The following is an 18,449-nucleotide window of genomic DNA, read 5'->3' as shown; positions in this document are numbered from 1 at the left end:
CTCAGGCCCTTGCCTCTTGTTTACAGCTGTGGAGAGAGACTAACCATCAAGTTGTCCTTCAGTATGTGGATGACCTCCTACTATGTTGTCCGGATCAGGCGACAGCTGAAGAGTCGAGCCTCAGTCTTTTCCATCTTGCCCAACAAAACTGCAAGGTGTCCGTCAACAAAATACAGTGGTGTCAGCCCAAAGTTGTGTTTTTAGGCCACTGTCTCTCTCCAAACCTGAAACATCTAACGGGTGAAAGGAAAATTGCTATTGAGACCGTTCCTCTACCAAAAGGACCTAAGCAATTACAAGCTTTCTTAGGACTTATCACATATTGTCACCAATGGATTCCAGATGCCTCAAAGCTGATGCAACCGTTGTATGATGACCTCAAGAAGTCAGCTTTTCCACTACGTCCCAAATCCGTGGAAGCCTTCTACGCTCTTAAGCATGCCATACAGTCTGCACCAGCTCTTGGAATCCCAAATTATCAACTACCTTTTTACTCATTTGTCAGTGAAGTAGCAGGACATGCTTCCGGAGTCCTAGCACAGAAACATGGGGGAAGAACAAGACCCATCGGCTATTACTCTGCCCACCTGGACTCGGTGTCTCAAGCTTCCCCGACTTGCCTCAGAGCCGTTCATGCTGCACATGTGCTTCTGGACAAAACTTCTGATATCATTTTAGGACATCCGGTTCTCTTAATGGCTCCACACGACATAAAAGCTATTCTTGACCAAATTCAACCTAAACATCTGTTGCTGCAGCGTCATATGAGACGCCAATGTTCCCTCTTGATTCCGGATGTCACTCTTGTCCGCTGCACCATCCTCAACCCATCCACGCTACTTACTCTTTCCATGGGGGATGTGAATGATGATACTGATGCTCTAAATGAAGATGCCCTTACACACTCAGAGGATAATGATTGTCTCGAACAGATGCAGGAAGAAGCTGCCTCCAAGAGAAATGTGTCTGAAAACCCACTCCCGCATGCTGACCTGACTTTCTTCACCGATGGTTCCAGATTTGCAGATGAAACAGGAAGATTCCATACGGGATATTAAGTGGTTACACATGACCAGGTCATCTCAGCCGGATCTCTACCACCACACATGTCTGCACAAGAAGCGGAACTTAAGGCTTTGACACTGGCCTGTCAGGAAGAGGCTGAGAAGGTGGTCAACATCTACACGGATTCAAGATATGCTTTCGGAGTGGCTCATGACTTCGGCGTTATCTGGGCAGCCAGAGGATACCTCACATCCAGTGGAACTCCTGTAAAGCATGCTGCTGCCATACAAGAACTTGTCGGCGCTCTAGATCTACCTTCGGAGGTTGCGGAGATCAAGATCAAAGCTCACGGGAGATTGGATTCTCTAGAAGCAAGTGGGAACTTCTTTGCTGACAAAACAGCAAAAACTTATGCTGTGGATTCTTTTAGGAAAGAGAAAGCAGTGGTGTATGTGTCTCAAGACATTGAAGGAGGACCTCAAAGCCCTCTTATGAAATGTATCCATTTACATCAAGATAAGACACCGGATGATTAAAAGAAGTCATGGCAAGAAGCAGGAGCTAAAAAGGATGAAGATGGAGTCTGGAGGAAGAACAAAAAGATCTGTCTACCTCGTAATCTGTACCCCTCGGTGACAGAATGGGCACACGGTATCACCCATAGAGGCAAGAATCAGATGAATGACTTGATTTGGAAGACCTATATGGCACCTGGAATTTCTACTGTCACCCAAAAATATTGCAAGTCCTGTTTTGTGTGTGCAACATGCAATCCAGCACCGCCTCAGAAAGTTACTCAAACATTTGGCTAAACCACTCTATCCATTTCAAAGAATTCAAATCGATCATATTCAAATGCCAAAAGTAGGGAAGTACGAGTATGTACTGGTAGTGACTGACATGTTCTCGGGATGGCCTGAAGCCTATCCAGTAACCAACATGACTGCCAGAGTGACTGTTAAGAGACTGTTGACTGAGGTAGTGTGCAGATATGGAATCCCAGAGGTGATTGAGAGTGACCAAGGACCCGTATTCATTGCAGCACTGACTAAGGAACTATGGACATTAGTAGGGGCCGATTTAGGTTTACATACTCCATATCACCCCCAGAGCAGTGGTAAAGTAGAAAGGCTAAATGGCACCTTGAAAAACAAAATACTGAAAGCCAGTCGGGAGGTCAGACTTCCTTGGACAGACATTTTGTCCATTGCCTTATATTCAGTTAGAAACACTCCGAGGGGTCCCACTAAACTTACACTATATGAGATGCTTTTTGGGGGGCCTCCAAGGTTGGGTCAATATTTTCCACAACAGCTAGCCTTAGGCAGTGATACTCTTGTAAATGATGTCATTGCCCTTACTAAAGAATTGTCAGTAACACATGCACGAGTTTTATCATCCATTCCAGATCCAGATTTCAGTGAAGGTACTCACACTTTCCAATCTGGTGACTATGTGCTGGTAAAGAAGTTCATCAGAAAGACATCCCTGGAGTTGAGATTTGAGGGTCCCTACCAAGTGCTCCTGACCACTCCTACTTCAGTCAAACTTGAAGGAAGACCGACGTGGATACACGCCTCCCACTGCAAGAAGTTTATGCCTCCATCAGAACCTTCTGCATAATGTTGCATATCTTACTTTGTGTGTTGTGCCGTTCTATACTCATTTGTAGGAGCACAACAGGTCGCAATCACCCAAGCAAGGGGGATGATCACGTTCTGGTATAACACCACAGCACACGTTGCTTCTTTCAAATTTGATTATTGTGATGTAGTACAGTGTAATACTCAATGGATTTCCTCACCCTCCGCAATGAGTCAACCGGCACAGCTGAGATCAGGGCAACAATATATATGTGTTACGGGAGATGGATGGGGACAAACTTGTAGTTCATGGAGGGCGGTCGGGTGGAACACTGGTGAAGATTGGGGGTATAGACCGAACACTGCCTTAAATAAACAAGATCCATAAGGTAAATCCCTACTTACTAGGATGACACTTTCCCGTACAAATTTCTTAAGCCTTGTGATACCATCGGGCAATGTAATCCTTTAGTCCTCAACCTGGTGATAAGGGCACTTATCTGCTGGGTACATATGTATATGGTGTGTGTGCTAGTTGTGCTCAGTCAAATTAGCGGACATAAAAGAAATGTCAACAAAAGATAATACACACTCAAACTCCATAATGTTCCGTATCCAAAAATTTAACAAAATGATAGCCATTGCAAATCCCACATTTGAAGATATTCTTGCCGTTGAAACGGGGTACACTGAGACCAACTTATGGTTGAAGTGGATGAAATATACAGCCAATCAATATAATAAATCAAATTGCTTTGTCTGTGCAGGAGCAAGACCCCACTTGGGATCTGTCCCTCTAGACTTAACCCCAGATGTGGAAAAATGTTTTCTGAGTCTGTTCACTAACAAATCCCTTGATGGAATGAATTGTGAAAACAGGAAAAAAAAGTACCCCATAGTCACAGAAACACCTAACCCGGGTCAAGGCACAGGAAAATACACCTGTTATACCAGTAACGAAGGGAACACATTTTTGGGTAATTTCACAAAGGGATATTGCAGTAGATATAGTAATGCAACCAGAGGAGATCTCATCAACCAAACCCAGTCTATTTCTGAGGTTTTCTGGTTATCTGGAGACATGGAGATCAGAACTCATTTAGAAGGAGAATGGATAGGAGAATGTACACTAGCAAAAGCCATAATGCCCTTCTACATAGCAGCAGAAGGTAGGGAAGCCCTAACTTTAGAAGATCTCCACAGAACAAAAATGGAAACCATTTCGGAACCAAAAGGCAGTTTCGACCCCCACATTTATATCGATGCTATAGGTGTTCCAAGGGGGGTACCGGGTGAATTTAAAGCTAGAGATCAAGTCAAAGCAGGTTTCGAATCATTTATCTTACCCCTAGTGAACATAAATAAAAATGTAGACTGGATCAATTACATCTATTAGAATCAACAGAGATTTGTCAATTACACTAGAGAAGCTCTTCAAGGTTTAGCAGACCAACTAGGCCCTACAAAGATAATGGCGTTTCAGAACAGAATGGCCCTTGACATGATATTAGCAGAAAAAGGAGGTGTTTGCAAAATGGTGAAATCTGCATGTTGTACCTATATTCCAGATAATACAGGTCCCACTGGGAAGGTACCAGCAGCCATAAAAAAGCTGAATTCTCTACAAAAAGAATTAAAAAGGAATTCAGGGGTAGAAGATCCTTGGGATCAATACTTTTCGTGGATGAATGGATGGCAGAGGTGGCTAGCTCAGATAGGCATGGTTATCCTTGTTGTCTTAATTATTGCAGCTATTATCGTTTGTTGTGTTCTTCCTTGTGTAAGGAAGATTTTCGAGAAAGGAGTAGAAACATCAGTGCCCACCTTCCTAGCTCAAGAGGTTAGTTATTCTGCAGATCTAGAACAGCTAGGCCCCCTTCAGTCTTTTACAGTCGCCAACTAGGCAGTCAGAGCAGGTGTCCATGAAGCCTCTGATGTCATAGTGACACTTAACACTGATAGGTGAGGGAGCCACAGTAGGGACAGAAGGTTAATAAAGTATTTAGGGGGGACTGTTGAGGAGAGCTATAGACTCAAGTACTTAATTAACCTCAAGACATAGGAGATTGAGAGAAAAGACCCAAAAAGTGTATTATTTCACCATACATAAGGTTGTTTAGATCAAAAGATGGCTGCCATTTCCGGTTTCATCACACCATGCTCTGTTCTGGGAGGAAGCTGCATTCTATAGAAAGACTAACCCACCCTGATGACCCCATGGACCACACCCCCTGATGACCCCATGGACCACGCCCCCATGGACTAACCAATCAATACATCTGGTTATTCACATTCTGGGCTAACCGAGCCCACATACAGTGTTTATATAAGTCTATGTTCGGGTTGAATAAAGACATGGAGCTGTGCCATAGCTGATCAAGGAGAGCTTACATCCGACTGTGTGTGTCTGATGTTATTCTTTCTTGCATGCACTTAATCATATCCATTAGGCCAGGAGCAGGCAACGAGTAAACATACCAAAGTGTTCATCCTAACACCTTATTAAGAGGGAAAGATCTCCTTTTCTTTTGTTCCAGGCCACTAAACATCATATCCTAGACTGATTTTTTAGGGAGAGGATCAACGAACCCCATAGTGGACCTAACTGCTTGAATCAAACTATCTGTACCCTCTATAGGGAAACAGCTACGACTGCCATCTCCGGAAGATGACGAACATGATAAGCAGGATGAATCAGAGACTACCCCCTCCCCGTCTGAACTACTAGATTCTGATACAGGGGATAGGTGTCTGTTTTTTTCTCGTTCCCCCCCCCCCCTTCTGCAGGGACTTAAAGGTATCCTCAACCTGAGACTTAATCAGGGATCTGAGCTCTGAAGCGAATTTAGGAGTCTCCTCACAGATTGTCTGTTCAATGCACGAGTTGCACAGTCTTTTTTGCCACGTGGTGTGCAGATCCTCTGCGCAAAGCGCGCAGGACCTGTGCTTGGACTTGCCCGTACTCTTCCTTTCCTGAGAGAGAAGAAAAGAGAGGGGGGCCCCAAGTTACAAGTGAGCTTTCACAAAGATCACTTACCGTCCCGTTGTAAGAGGGAATACCGGATTTGAAGAGGAACCAGTTCCAGTAGCTGAGTCTTTCTTCGAGGTTGACGCCACGCTTGAGTCCTTGCCGTATTGTGAAGACCTGCCAGACCGCCCGCTTCCACCGTCACCTTGGCTGTGTTGGCGTAAAGGGTCACTGGAGGGTCCTTTTGTACGCTTCCCGTGTTTCTGAGGTGATGGTGAGTGGGGGTGCATGGATTGCACCTCCTGTAGCTCCTGCTCGCTCATAGCTGAAGAGTGCCAGAGTGTGCCAGGAAGCGCTTCCCTGGCAATTTAACCTTTATAGGGGTCCGCCCCCCCCTCTGGCCTGGCCACCTCTGTGTCATGAGGTGCGACCCCCTCCCCCTGGCTTGACCACCGCTGTGCACCTCCAGCATGGGGGACGCCCCTCACTTCCTGTGCAAGCCGTCCCTTGGTTTCCCACACGCGCGTTCAAACGCGCCGCTCCCAGAGGGATCCGCGGCACTCGTCACTTGTGGTGCACGCGCGCGCCCAGACCGCGTCAGAGGGGAGCGACCAGCGAGCGCGCGCGCCCGCCCAGACACGCCGAATCCCAGCTCCAGGAAGGCGTTCAGCGCGCTCCCCCAGAAGCCCAGGCAAGCATCCGACCTGGGCCCCGGAGCTCAGGCATACTCACTAACCTGAGCCCCAGAAGCCCCGCCATACTTACCGACCTGGCCCCGACACCACGGCGGTCCAGTCTTTCCCTGCACTGCGTCTCCCTGCCACCCTAGAGGCCCACTGACCTCAGCGGTGGCGCTACAGGACACCGCACCAGCCCAGACAGGGAACCCCCGCTGCCTGAACCGGTCTGGCGGGGCCTGGTAAGTCCATCTTTCTTCCATCTTCCTTTCTTTTCCGTTTCTTTCTTTCTTCTATCTGCAGGTCCCAGTCAAGGACAGGAAACCAACTGATGCGGGAGAAAGGTGCCACCCTTTTTATCTGTAGGTTTCCTGTCCTTGAAGGGCGGCGCCCCTCTCTCCGGGGTGCCGTCATGTGGAAAGAGAAAACAAAGATGCACAATCTTGTGAGACAGTACTACCCCGCACCAGGCTTTTCAACAACAGCTGCAAAGTACACGAGAGGATGTCTCTGCAACCAAGGAAAGACGTAGAAGACCCATCAGAAGTGCACAACAAAATCCCTATACACTTTCCAGTGCATACAGATAGATCATATACAAATGCCACTTTCAGGGGAATTTGAGATTGCCTTAGTGATGGTATACATCTTCACAGGGTAGCCAGAAGCTTTCCCCCGTGGAAAATCAATCAGCTAGAACAGCAGAAAAGAAGCTACTCTCTGAGACAGTTTGTAGATATGGACTCCCAGAGACCATAGAAAGAAACCAAGGGCCTGCATTCACAGCCAATCTGACAAAAAGAGACATAGGAGGCTTTAGCTATAGAGTTAACCCTATACACTCAAGGCAGCACAGGAGACATGGAAGCCATGGCATGAAAGTCTTCCCCCTTGCATTATTTAGTGCCAGACACACACCAGCACGCCCAACAAAACTCATCCCTTATGAGATCCTGTTTGGAAGTGCTCCCTGGTTAGGATTGTATTTCCCACAACAGTTGTCTAAGCAATATGACACTCTGTCCAAGTTTGTTGTTGAATTAAACATCTGACTAATCTATATTCTTGAGTTTTCTCCTCCATCCCAGATCCCCAATACCTAGAAGGGACCCATCAGATCCAACCTGGGGACTGGGTCCTCACCATGAAGTTCAACAGGTGAACCTTTGAGCCCAGATACAAAAGTCCGTTCCAGGTCCTGTTGACTACCATCACAGCAGACAAGGTTGATGGAAAGCTCACATGGATCCATGCTTCTCACAGCCAGAAGGTGCCAGATCCAGAGGCCAGTGGTCACTCTTCATCCATCGGTGTAGTCCCATGGGTTAAAAAGAGGATGATGAACTATGGACAACAACATGATGATAATGCATGCAGATTTTGGAGATCCAAATGATGAAAGCTGCTATGAGCCCCTGAAAAGACTGTGATCCCACTTCCCCTGACTGAGGAGGACACTTGTCCAGGCTGCCAATTTGGAACACCTTAGTACGGGACAGGATCTGGCCTTCTGCACCCAACATCCGTTTGGAGGGGGGTCATCCACAAGGGATGAGTTGTCTCGTTTATGCGGTGAAGAATAATCATTATTATAATAATTATTATTATAGTGATATTATCACAATTAGTACACTGGGACAGACCAATAGACTCGGCGAAAATAGGACTAGATAGGGTTAGATTTTGCATGTCTCCAAAGGGTGGACTGTTAAGGATATAAATATATTTATGTTGAAGTTGTATATATTTGTAGCTATATATTGAAGACATGCAAAAGCTGACACTCGCTACTCCACACCCAAATTGAGTAAAGAGTCTAAACCCTGCCTCATATGATTAAATGGAAATTGATATGCTTCTGCTTAAATGGACACTAATTTGTTATTTTTCCTTTGCTAATAGAGTTTATTGCATCAAAACCAATAACAGGATAATAAAAATACTGACCACGTCAATTAAACCTTGAACTAGACACGCGAATCTTGTAGCTTCCCACTATAATCATGATGACAAGGAGTAGTCTATATAAGCTTGTGTAACATTCTTAATAAACAGAATTCCACTTTTGACTCAAGGACTGGTAGTCATTTGTCTTAATCCTATGTGTACGTACACCTTATATCTAATTTGGCAGCAGGCAATTAAGAGGATCACACGCATTGAGTGTGCCCCCAAATCAGTGACTTTGACAACAGAGTGAATGCAAAGCAGAAAATTAGTGCCCAGCACCTATGGGAATGCTATTTTAGGTGACTACTTGATTAAGTTGCTTCAAATAATGCCATGGGTTTGTAAATCTGTTATCAGTGTAAAAGAAGGAAGCTTAATAAATTTAATGTTTGACCCATGTTTTGGCTTGTTTCACATGTGTTTCTTTACGGCTTGTTTCCATGTGTTTCTTTGTGGTTTTGCCGCTTTCAGTCTAAATCTACAAAGCGAACAATCCTATAAGAACACAGAAAACAATTGCATGTCATACTTTTGAAAAGTAGAGTGTGAGTGTGTGTCCGACTGTGTGTATTATACATACACACAATCCGGAAGCACATTTTAAAAATTAGTTTGTCACAGTTGCCTTATCAGTCTAGAAAATTACAAACAAAAGGGGCATACAGATTCACAATTATAGAACAGTACACATTGTTTTTCTGATCTCTAGATGATTTGTTTTTCTGCAATTAGAAGGATGTAGACTTCTGCAGGGTGTTTCCACTTGCAGAAGGCATATGTTAATAGCAAAATGGCCAGTATGAGTCCTAAATACAGGTGGTACAAACTATTGCCCAATGGCAGAAAATATACAGTTTACTGTCAATTTCATTGATATTTGTTTGTAGGCAATAAAATGTAAAATATTCAAAATGAACCAAGCAAATGATTGGAAAAAAGTACTAAAGACTTACTTGGGTAGTTCTTGTACTTTTGTAGTGGAGTATGACTTACCGAATATTCTTTGTAATGATCAGTAATGCGTTGGCGCTCTTTTTCTTGAAGAATTACAGAGTACTCGGCATGTTTGGTAGGATATTCTTTTATCATTAGGTCAATTACTTCATCACTTCTTAAAGCAGTCAGACCTTCAGAAATGGCAAGGAAAGAGGAGTCTGATAGTAGCAGTTCAACCAATGACATTAAAAATATGTTAATCCTGACACTGGTTAAACACTAGAGATTTCAGATAGCTCATAGTTAATTCATGAACATTGTCATTCCTTGCACTATAATCAGGGATGACCTAACCCGGACTTCTATTGATGAGGTGCACTTGTCAATTGACATGGAACACTTTCCAAGTATTGCCAAAATCTGCATTGCCAATGTCTAAAATATATCTAGCATTGCAGATCAACATCTTCACAGGTATCATCTTTAGTCTGCATTCATCAGGTTTGTTAAAATTACAAAACGGCAGAAAATGGTGAAAATCAAATTTTAGAAGTCCAAAACCTCTGTTGTAATCATAGGTGAGGGACCAAATTGTGACAATGTTAAATTATATAACATTAGTAAACTATTATTTAATGCTTGAATAAAATAGGCATCTGAATTGAAGAACTAACTATGGCACTTTCGACAGGTGCTCAAGTAGGATCCTTTGGATAAGTTGCTAACTTAAGAAATCTCGAGTGCCAAGTTTCTTACATTTGAAGTAAATAGGCAGTCCTAAGTACAGCCACATATCTGCATGTACAACTACCAGCCTTCAAGCACTGAGAAAGGAGGTGGAGCTTTACTCGTAAATACAGGAACCAATAGGAATACTATGGTTATACTTCTTGATGGTGCTTAATAGCCCAAACAGCACAAAAAAATACTGAGTACAAAGGAGAGTGGAATATGTCCCCAATTTGTTCCGCCATATATAAGCCACACAAAAAATAAAGGCACAGCAGATACAAAAATTGATTCACAACAGATAATAAACCTCAGGAATATAATGGTAGAATAGAGAATGCCCTTTTTATAAAAACATAACCATTACAGTTTTACAGTCTCTTATTTTACTACCTGTGTGTTTAAGGGTTAACTACATTGTACTTAAATCCTGAGGTGTAGCTATACTCAAAAGGGGTTAATTAAGGGTGAGGGTTCATAATTAAAGGTTTATAAGGGGCAGTTAGTTGGGGCATCCAGTCCTTTGGAAGTGCATTGAGCTGTAGGTTGGATTGTTGCTAAAGGGAAAAAAAAGCAAAAAACTCTTTAACCCCTTTACCCCCGAAGGTGGTTTGCACGGTAATGAACAGGCCAATTTTTACAATTCTGACCACTGTCACTTTATGAGGTAATTACTCTGGAACGCTTCAACGGATCCCCCTGATTCTGAGACAGTTTTTTCGTGACATATTGTACTTCATGATAGTGGTAACATTTCTTCGATATCACTTGCATTTATTTCTGAAAAAAATGAAAATTTGGCGAATATTTTGAAAATTTAGCAATTTTCAAAATTTGAATTTTTATAGCCTGAAATCAGAGCGATATGTCACACAAAATACTTACTAAATAACATTTCCCACATGTCTACTTTCAATTTTGGAACCAAATTTTTTAATTATTAGGGAGCTATAAGGGTTAAAAGATGACCAGCGATTTCTCATTTTTACAACAAAATTTAGAAAACCAATTTTTTAGTGACCACATCACATTTGAAGTCACTTTGAGGGGTCTTTATGACAGAAAATACCCAAAAGTGACACCATTCTAGAAACTGCACACCACAAGGTGCTCAAAACCACATTCAAGAACTTTATTAACCCTTCAGGTGCTTCACAGGAATTTTTAGAATGTGGAAGAAAAAAATTAACATTTAACTTTTTTCACAAAAATGTTACTTTAGACCCAATTTTTTTTTATTTTCGCAGGGGTAACAGGAAAAAATGGACCCCAAAATTTGTTGTGCAATTTCTCCTGAGCACACAGATACCCCATACGTGGGGAAAAACCACAGCAGGGTTCGCAAGAGAAGATGGACCATTTGTCTTTTTGAATGTAAAATTTGCTTGAATAATTAGCGGACGCCATGTTGCATTGGGGGAGCCCCTGATATGCCTAAACAGTGGAAACTCCACACAAGTGACACCATTTTGGAAACTAGACCCCTCGGGGAACTTATCTAGATGTGTGGTGAGCACCTTGAACACCCAGGTGCTTCACAGGAGTTTAGAGCATTGAGTCGTAAAAATAAAATTTTCACATTTTACCCACAAAAATGTTTTTCAGTCCCCAATTTTGCATTTTCATAAGGGTAACAGAAGAAATTGCACCATGTAGTTTGTTGTGCAATTTCTCCTGAGTAAGCAGATACCCCATATGTCGGGGGAAACCACTGTTTGGGCGCATGGCAGGGTTCGGAAAGGAAGGAGCGCCATTTGACTTTTTGAATGTAAAATTTACTTGAAAACTTAGCGGATGTGCCCCTGATGTGCCTGAACAGTGGAAAAACCCCACAAGTGACATCATTTTGGAAACTAGACCCCTCAGGGAACTTATCTAGATGTGTGGTGAGCACCTTGAACCCCCAAGACCTTTCCAGAAGTTTACAACATGGAGCTGTGAAAATAAAAAAAATCTAACTTTTTCCACAAAAATAATGTTTTAGCCCCAATTTTTTTATTTTCACAAGGGTAAGAGGAGAAAATGGACCCCAAAAACTGTTGTGCAATTTCTCCTGAGTACGCCAGTACCCCATATGTGGGGAAAATACAGTGTTTGGGCGAACGGCAGAGTTCAGAAGGGAAGGAGTATTGTGTGACTTTTTGAACGCAAAATTGGCTGGAATTGAGAGCGGATGTCATGTCGCGTTTGGAGAGCCCCTGATGTGCCTAAACAGTGGAAACCCCCCCAACAAGTGACCCCATTTTGGAAACTACACCCCTCAAGGATTTTATCAAGGGGTATAGTGAACATTTTGAATCCAGAGGTACGACACAGAATTTGATAACATTAGGTGGTCATATTGAATAAGTTGTCATTAGTCTTGAGCGCAAGTGCTCGCTACTTGAGTTTGCAACAGGTACACGGGTATGCACCATGTATCGCGCATGCTTGAGGGACATGCTCGAGTCCCCGCTCGCATGTTTCATGGTTATTAGACACCAAAAAAAAAAACATGCGGGTATCGCTCGAGCATGGCAGGCAATCTCCGCAAGTTTTTTTTGACCACGAAGCATATGGGGCAGAGACTCGAGCATGTCACTTGAGCACCCACGATAGTTTAGTGCATTCCTGAGCACCCGATGCAAACTCAAGTAGCCAGCACTTGCGCTCAACACTAGTAGCCATATTGTCGCCTTTATTTTACTTTTGAAAAAAAATCCCAACCCCATCACAACCCTAACCCCAACCCCAACCCTAGAGTTTATTTTGTACGCCGTTCCACGTGCGGTGTAAGTGATTAGATGACTTTATTCTTTGGGTCGGTTCGATTGCAGCGATACTAAATTCATATCGGGTTTTTATGATTGACAGCTGTCACACACTAAAAGACGCATTTTTTTGCAAAATCTAGCTTTTGCATCGCCATATTTTGAGAGCTATAATTTTTCCATATTTTGGCCGACAGAGTCATGTGAGGATCAATCAATTCAATGCAAGAGAAACATCACGGCACCACGCTGTTTTTCAAAAATAAGGCTGCGTTCACACATTGCGTATTTTCGCGCGCTTTTTTTCGCGCGCTTTTTGAAAATACGCGATATGCTTTATGTCTGCCAGCAAAGTGAATGGGAAATTCACTTTGCCGTTCAGACACTGTGTAATTTTACGCAGCGGGAAAGCACAGATGCGTAAAGAATTGGCATGTCAATTCTTTAAGCAGCTGCGTCCTGCGCTCTCTCACTATTGTGCCCTTTATAAGCGATGGAATTACGCAGTGGTGTTCACACACTGCGTAATTCCATCGCTTTTTTACAGAGGCGCAGGATGGATACTCACCTACCCGATGTCAGGGGAGAGGCGTCCGGTCCGGTCCGCTCAAATCCCGCGCTTCCAGCATCTGCCGGTGAGCCGATCAGCTGTTAGCTAAAAGGCTTGTAACCGGCTTCCGGTCAGCTGATTACAAGCCGATCACGTGACAATCAGCTGATCGCTTCACGGCAGATGCTGCAAGCGCGGGACGGAGCAGACGCGTCTCTCATCCATCGGGTAGGTGAGTATCCATAGTCTGTACATACACTGCTAGGGACACACACACACACACGACACAGACACACAGGACACACAGACAGTACACACAGGACACACAGACATAGACAGTACACATGTCACACTGAAATGAAGTGTGACATTACACGTCACCCTTCATTTCACACTGCGTTTTTTGCTGCGCTTTTTTACGCAGTGTGTGAATGCTTTTTTACGCAGTGTGTGAAAGCAGGAAAATACGCAGCGTAAAAAAAAGCAGGGAAATACGCAATGTGTGAACGCAGCCTTAATCACAAGGAAATGCTTCAAGACTGGAGCGGTGGGTGCACATCCAAGAAATAATTCAACCAAAGTCGGGACCCGTTGAAGCACCGGAAGGCAGCGAAACGGCCGTCGTCTTTTTTCCTCTCCCCCGCACACCCTTTGGGGTCTCAGTCCGATGCTGCACGCTGATATGCTCCGCATAAACAAATAAAGGAACATTTTAATAAGACTGGGAGAGTGCAACCTTTCTTTCTACTTTTTTGTCCGTGGAAGAGTCATGTGAGGGCTTGTTTTTTGCGGGACGAGTTGACGTTTTTATTGGTGCCATTTCCAGGCACGTGACATTTTTTGATCGCTTTCTATTCTGATTTTTGGGAGGCAGAATAAACAAAACACAGCAATTCCAGAATTTTTTTTATGATTTTTTTTTATGCCGTTCTGCGTGTGGTAAAATTGATAAGGCAGCTTTATACTTCGGGTCAGTAAGCTTACAGCGGTACCACATTTATATAGTTTTTCTATGTTTTGGCGCTTTTACACAATAAAAGCTATTTTATGCTATAACTTTTTTATTTTTCGGCTGATGAAGCTGTATGGCAGTTTGTTTTTTTGCGGGACAAGATGACGTTTTCAGTGGTACCATTTTTATTTATATTCGTCTTTTTGATTGCGTGTCATTTCATTTTTCGTTTTGCAGTATGATGATACAGCATTGTTTTTTAGCTTCGTTTTTTTTTTTTTTTTACCGTGTTCACTGAAGGGGCTAACTAGTGGGACAGTTTTATAGGTCAGGTCGTCCCGGACGCGGCGATACCAAATATGTGTACTTTTATTGTTTTTTGTATTTTTTCATAATAATATTTATTGATGGGTACGTTATATTTTTATTTTTGGTGGATTATTTTTTTATTTTATTTTTTTTCCCCATTTTTTAACACTTTTTGGACTTTTATTCTGTGTCCAACTCTGGGACTTTCACTTTTTTTTATTCTGATCGCCTGTATAGCACAGGAATGCAGCACCATTCCTGTGCTATACAGGCTGTCAGCGCTGCACAGGGAGAAGATTCTTTGGGTATGCACTGCGCATGCCCAAAGAATCTTCCTGCTGTCTGGTGACCCGGATGTTGTCACGACAACATCGGGTCGTCATGGCAACATCCAGGAAGCCGCGGCAGATAGCGCTGGAGGCCAGAAGAGGAGGTGAGTATTGCGATCACCTCCCCTTGCCACCGCAATGCTGCGATCGACTTAGATCGCAGCATTGAGGGGGTTAATGTGCCAGGAGTGGTGCAGGTCCGCTCCCTGCACATAGTCACAGCTGACACCCTGCACTATCAGCTGACACCCGGCAGCGAACGCCCCGCACCGCTTGTGTGCGGCGCGATTGCCATATGACCTAATAGTACGTCATTGGTCCAATCGGCCCAGGTCACCATGCCGTAGTATTAGGTCATACATCAGAAAGGGGTTAAATCTTCTTCCTTAGCGAGTGTGACCGGAGCGTAAGTGTAAACAGAAGTAAGTGTGTGACTTGTGATTCTGTGACTTTGGATTCAGGGAGTTTGGAAAGGAGGAAATTGGACTGAATTGCTATATGTATTTTATTAATTCTTTACATTTCTTTTTACTTAATATTTCTGTCTAGTGCAATCCCCATTAGGAAATGAGCTCCATTATTGACAATGCTATCCAGTGTACATCTTGCCACATGTATGCAATCCTTGAACAGCCAGTCATGTGTGCATACTGCTGTGCGAGATGTGTGCACGTTGTGTGTTTGGAAGCCCAGGTACTGGATCTAAATGAGCAGATGGCAACACAGATCCATAGACAATATGGAAAGGAGTCTGCTGCTCACTGTGGTACATGTGGGGGATTGTGGTAGTAGGGAGCTGCAGGACAGTGAGGCAGCTAGCTGGGTGACAGTTAGAAGGGGGGGTAGAGGGAAGAGTGCCAGGGAGGCTAGTCCTGATCAGGCACACCCCAATAAGTTTGCAAAGTAGGGGTAGCACTGCGGCAGCAAGGCATGTCCTCTGAAAGCCTTAAAAGTGTCAGCTCCAGTAAGGGGGGAAATAGGAGAGCAGGCCAGGCAGGTGCTGGTAGTGGGGTACTCAATTATTAGGGGAACAGATAGGGCAATCGGTCACAAAGACAGGGATCGTCGAACAGTGTGCTGCCTACCTGGTGCTCGAGTCCGGCACATCGCTGATCGGGTTGACAGACTACTTGGAGGGGCTGGTGAGGACCCAGGTGCACATTGGCACAAATGACAAACTTATAGGTAGGTGGAAGGTTCTTAAAGATGATTTCAGGGAATTAAGCTGCAAGCTTAAAGCAAGGACCTCCAAGGAGGTATTCTCTGAAATACTGCCTGTACCATGTGCCACGCCAGAGAGGCAACGGGAGATTAGGGAGATAAATAATTGGCTCAGGAATTGGTGTAGGAAGGATGGGTTTGGGTTCCTGGAGAAATGGGCCGATTTCTCAGTTGGCTACAGTTTCTACGCTAGGGAAGGGCTGCACCTCAATGAAGAGGGTGCAGTTGTGCTGGGGGAGAAAATGGCTAGAAGGTTGGAGGAGTGTTTAAACCAGGGATTGGGGGGGGGGTATTGATTTTATAGGTGGGGAAGATTGTTTGTGCCCAGGCTGCACAAAGAAATTGGGGGTGGGGTTAGAACTGCCAATATAGTAAGAAGAAATAGAGGTACAGAGAGATACATAAAATGCATGTACACTAATGCCAGAAGCCTCACCAACAAAATGGAGGAATTAGAATTAACTGCCATGACTGGGCAGTTAATTTACAGGGCTATAGTCTGTTCAGAAATGACCGTACAAACAAGCGAGGGGGGGGGGGGTGTTTATATGTAAAATCATCCTTAAAACCCATCTTGCGTGAGGATATATGTGACTCTAATGAAAATGTAGAGCCCCCGTGTGTGGAGAAAGGGGGGAGGGGAAAAAATAATAAATTAGCGATAGTGGTTTGTTATAAGTCTCCAAAAATAGTGGAAGCAGCAGAGAGTATCCTCATAAAGCAAATAGATGAAGCAGCGATTCGAGGAGAAGTCATTATGGGGGACTTCAACTACACTGAAATACATTGGGGAACAGAAACCTGTAGTACAAACAAAGGTAATAGGTTTTTGACAACTACAAGGGACAATTACCTTTCACAACTGGTTCAGGACCCAACAAGAAGGGGGGCAATGCTAGACCTAATATTAACCAACATGCCAGACCGCATATCAAACATACGAGTTGGGGGTCACTTGGGTAATAGTAATCACAAAATAATAAGCTTTCATGTATCCTTTAATAAGAGTAGGGGGGTTACAAGGACACTAAACTTCAGGAAGGCAAACTTCCAACTGTTGAGAGATGATCTTAGTGCAATAAACTGGGACGATATCCTGAGACATAAAACTGCACAAAGCAAATGATAGACATTTATTAGCATCCTGAATAAGACCTGTGCACAATAAATACCCTATAGGAATAAACATGCTAGAAATAGGAGAAAAAGTCATAAGTTACTTACCGGTAACAAGATTTTTCGGAGACCATGACAGCACCACGAGAGAGGGGATCAACCCACCAAGGACAGGAAACCTACAGGCTTAAAAGGGACAGCCCTCTCTTCTCACCTCAGTTTGGATTACAGAGCATTGAGAGGACCACCGGGTTAGTAGACATAGCAAAACATGATAAACCAACATTTCTATAAATCACCAACTTAAGAGTGAAAATTAATAAACAAGGAGTGCGCCCACCAATGTGAAGGGAGGGAATATAAGGGTACTGTCATGGTCTCCGAAAAATCCCGTTACCGGTAAATAACTTATGACTTTATCGGTCGACCATGACAGCACCCCGAGAGAATTACAGCGATGAAGACGTTTAGGGAGGGACAACAGCTTGGAGCACCCTTCTCCCGAAAGGGAGATCAGATGAAAAACCCGAATCCAGTCTATAGTGCTTATAGAAGGTAGACTGAGAAGACCAGGTAGCAGCCTTACATATGACTTCTATCGAGACAAGCCGTCTTCTCCGCCCAGGAGGTAGTCACTGCCCGGGTGGAGTGAGCCTTCAATTCTTGTGGTATTTCCTCACCGCTGGATGTATAAGCTAGGGAAATAGCCTCCCTGATCCATCTAGCTATGGTGGACTTTGTGACCTTAGAGCCTTTCCTAACACCTTGGTAGGATATAAATAAAGAACTGTCTTTTCTGTACTCTTTGGTGACCAAGAGGTACCTAATTACCCATCTCCTTACGTCTAGTGTATGAAACTCTTCTTCTTTCCGGTTACCCGGATTAGGGCAGAAGGAGGGTAGGACTACTGCTTGGAGTCTGTGAAAATGGGTAGCTACTTAAGGGAGATAGGCGGGATCAGGTTTAAGAATTATTTTATCATCGAGGATCTGAGTGAAGGGCAAGGCTGAAGACAGGGCATGAATATCACTAACTCCCCTAGAAGATGTTAAAGCTATCAGAAGCGCTATTTTAAGGGAGAGGGACTTAAGAGTGGCTAAGACTATTGGCTCAAAGGGTGGACCAGTTAAGAACCAAATTTAGATCCCAGAGTACCAATTTGCTTTTGACAATGGGCCTGGACCTAAAGGCGGCTTTAATGAAACAAGTAATCCAATAATTACTCGCCAGATCACAGCTATATAAGGCGCCTAAGGCGGACACCTGAACCTTCAGGGTGCTGCTAGTGGCTAGCCCTAACTCAAGTACTTTTTGCAGAAATTCTAGAATTTTACTTATTGGAGCCTTTTCAACTCTGGAACCGGAAAAAGATA

General features: G+C 43.8%; 1 protein-coding gene across 6 annotated transcripts in view; it reads right to left on the bottom strand.

Moving 5' to 3' along the window:
* PHF10 (PHD finger protein 10) overlaps nt 1–18,449 on the bottom strand; it is a 363,357-nt gene that overhangs the window by 225,025 nt on the left and 119,883 nt on the right. For all 6 annotated transcript variants that reach the window (XM_073671486.1, XM_073671484.1, XM_073671487.1 and 3 more), the window contains one exon: nt 9,177–9,310. In XM_073671486.1, coding sequence (XP_073527587.1) covers nt 9,177–9,310 — 134 coding nt within the window. The remainder of the gene's footprint in view (nt 1–9,176; nt 9,311–18,449) is intronic.

The sequence above is a fragment of the Phyllobates terribilis genome, unplaced genomic scaffold (genome assembly GCF_046119375.1).
Source record: "Phyllobates terribilis strain yellow unplaced genomic scaffold, ASM4611937v1 Scaffold_3__8_contigs__length_932513732, whole genome shotgun sequence".
Classification (NCBI taxonomy): domain Eukaryota; kingdom Metazoa; phylum Chordata; class Amphibia; order Anura; family Dendrobatidae; genus Phyllobates; species Phyllobates terribilis.
This window is presented reverse-complemented; position numbering and strand designations above follow the sequence as displayed.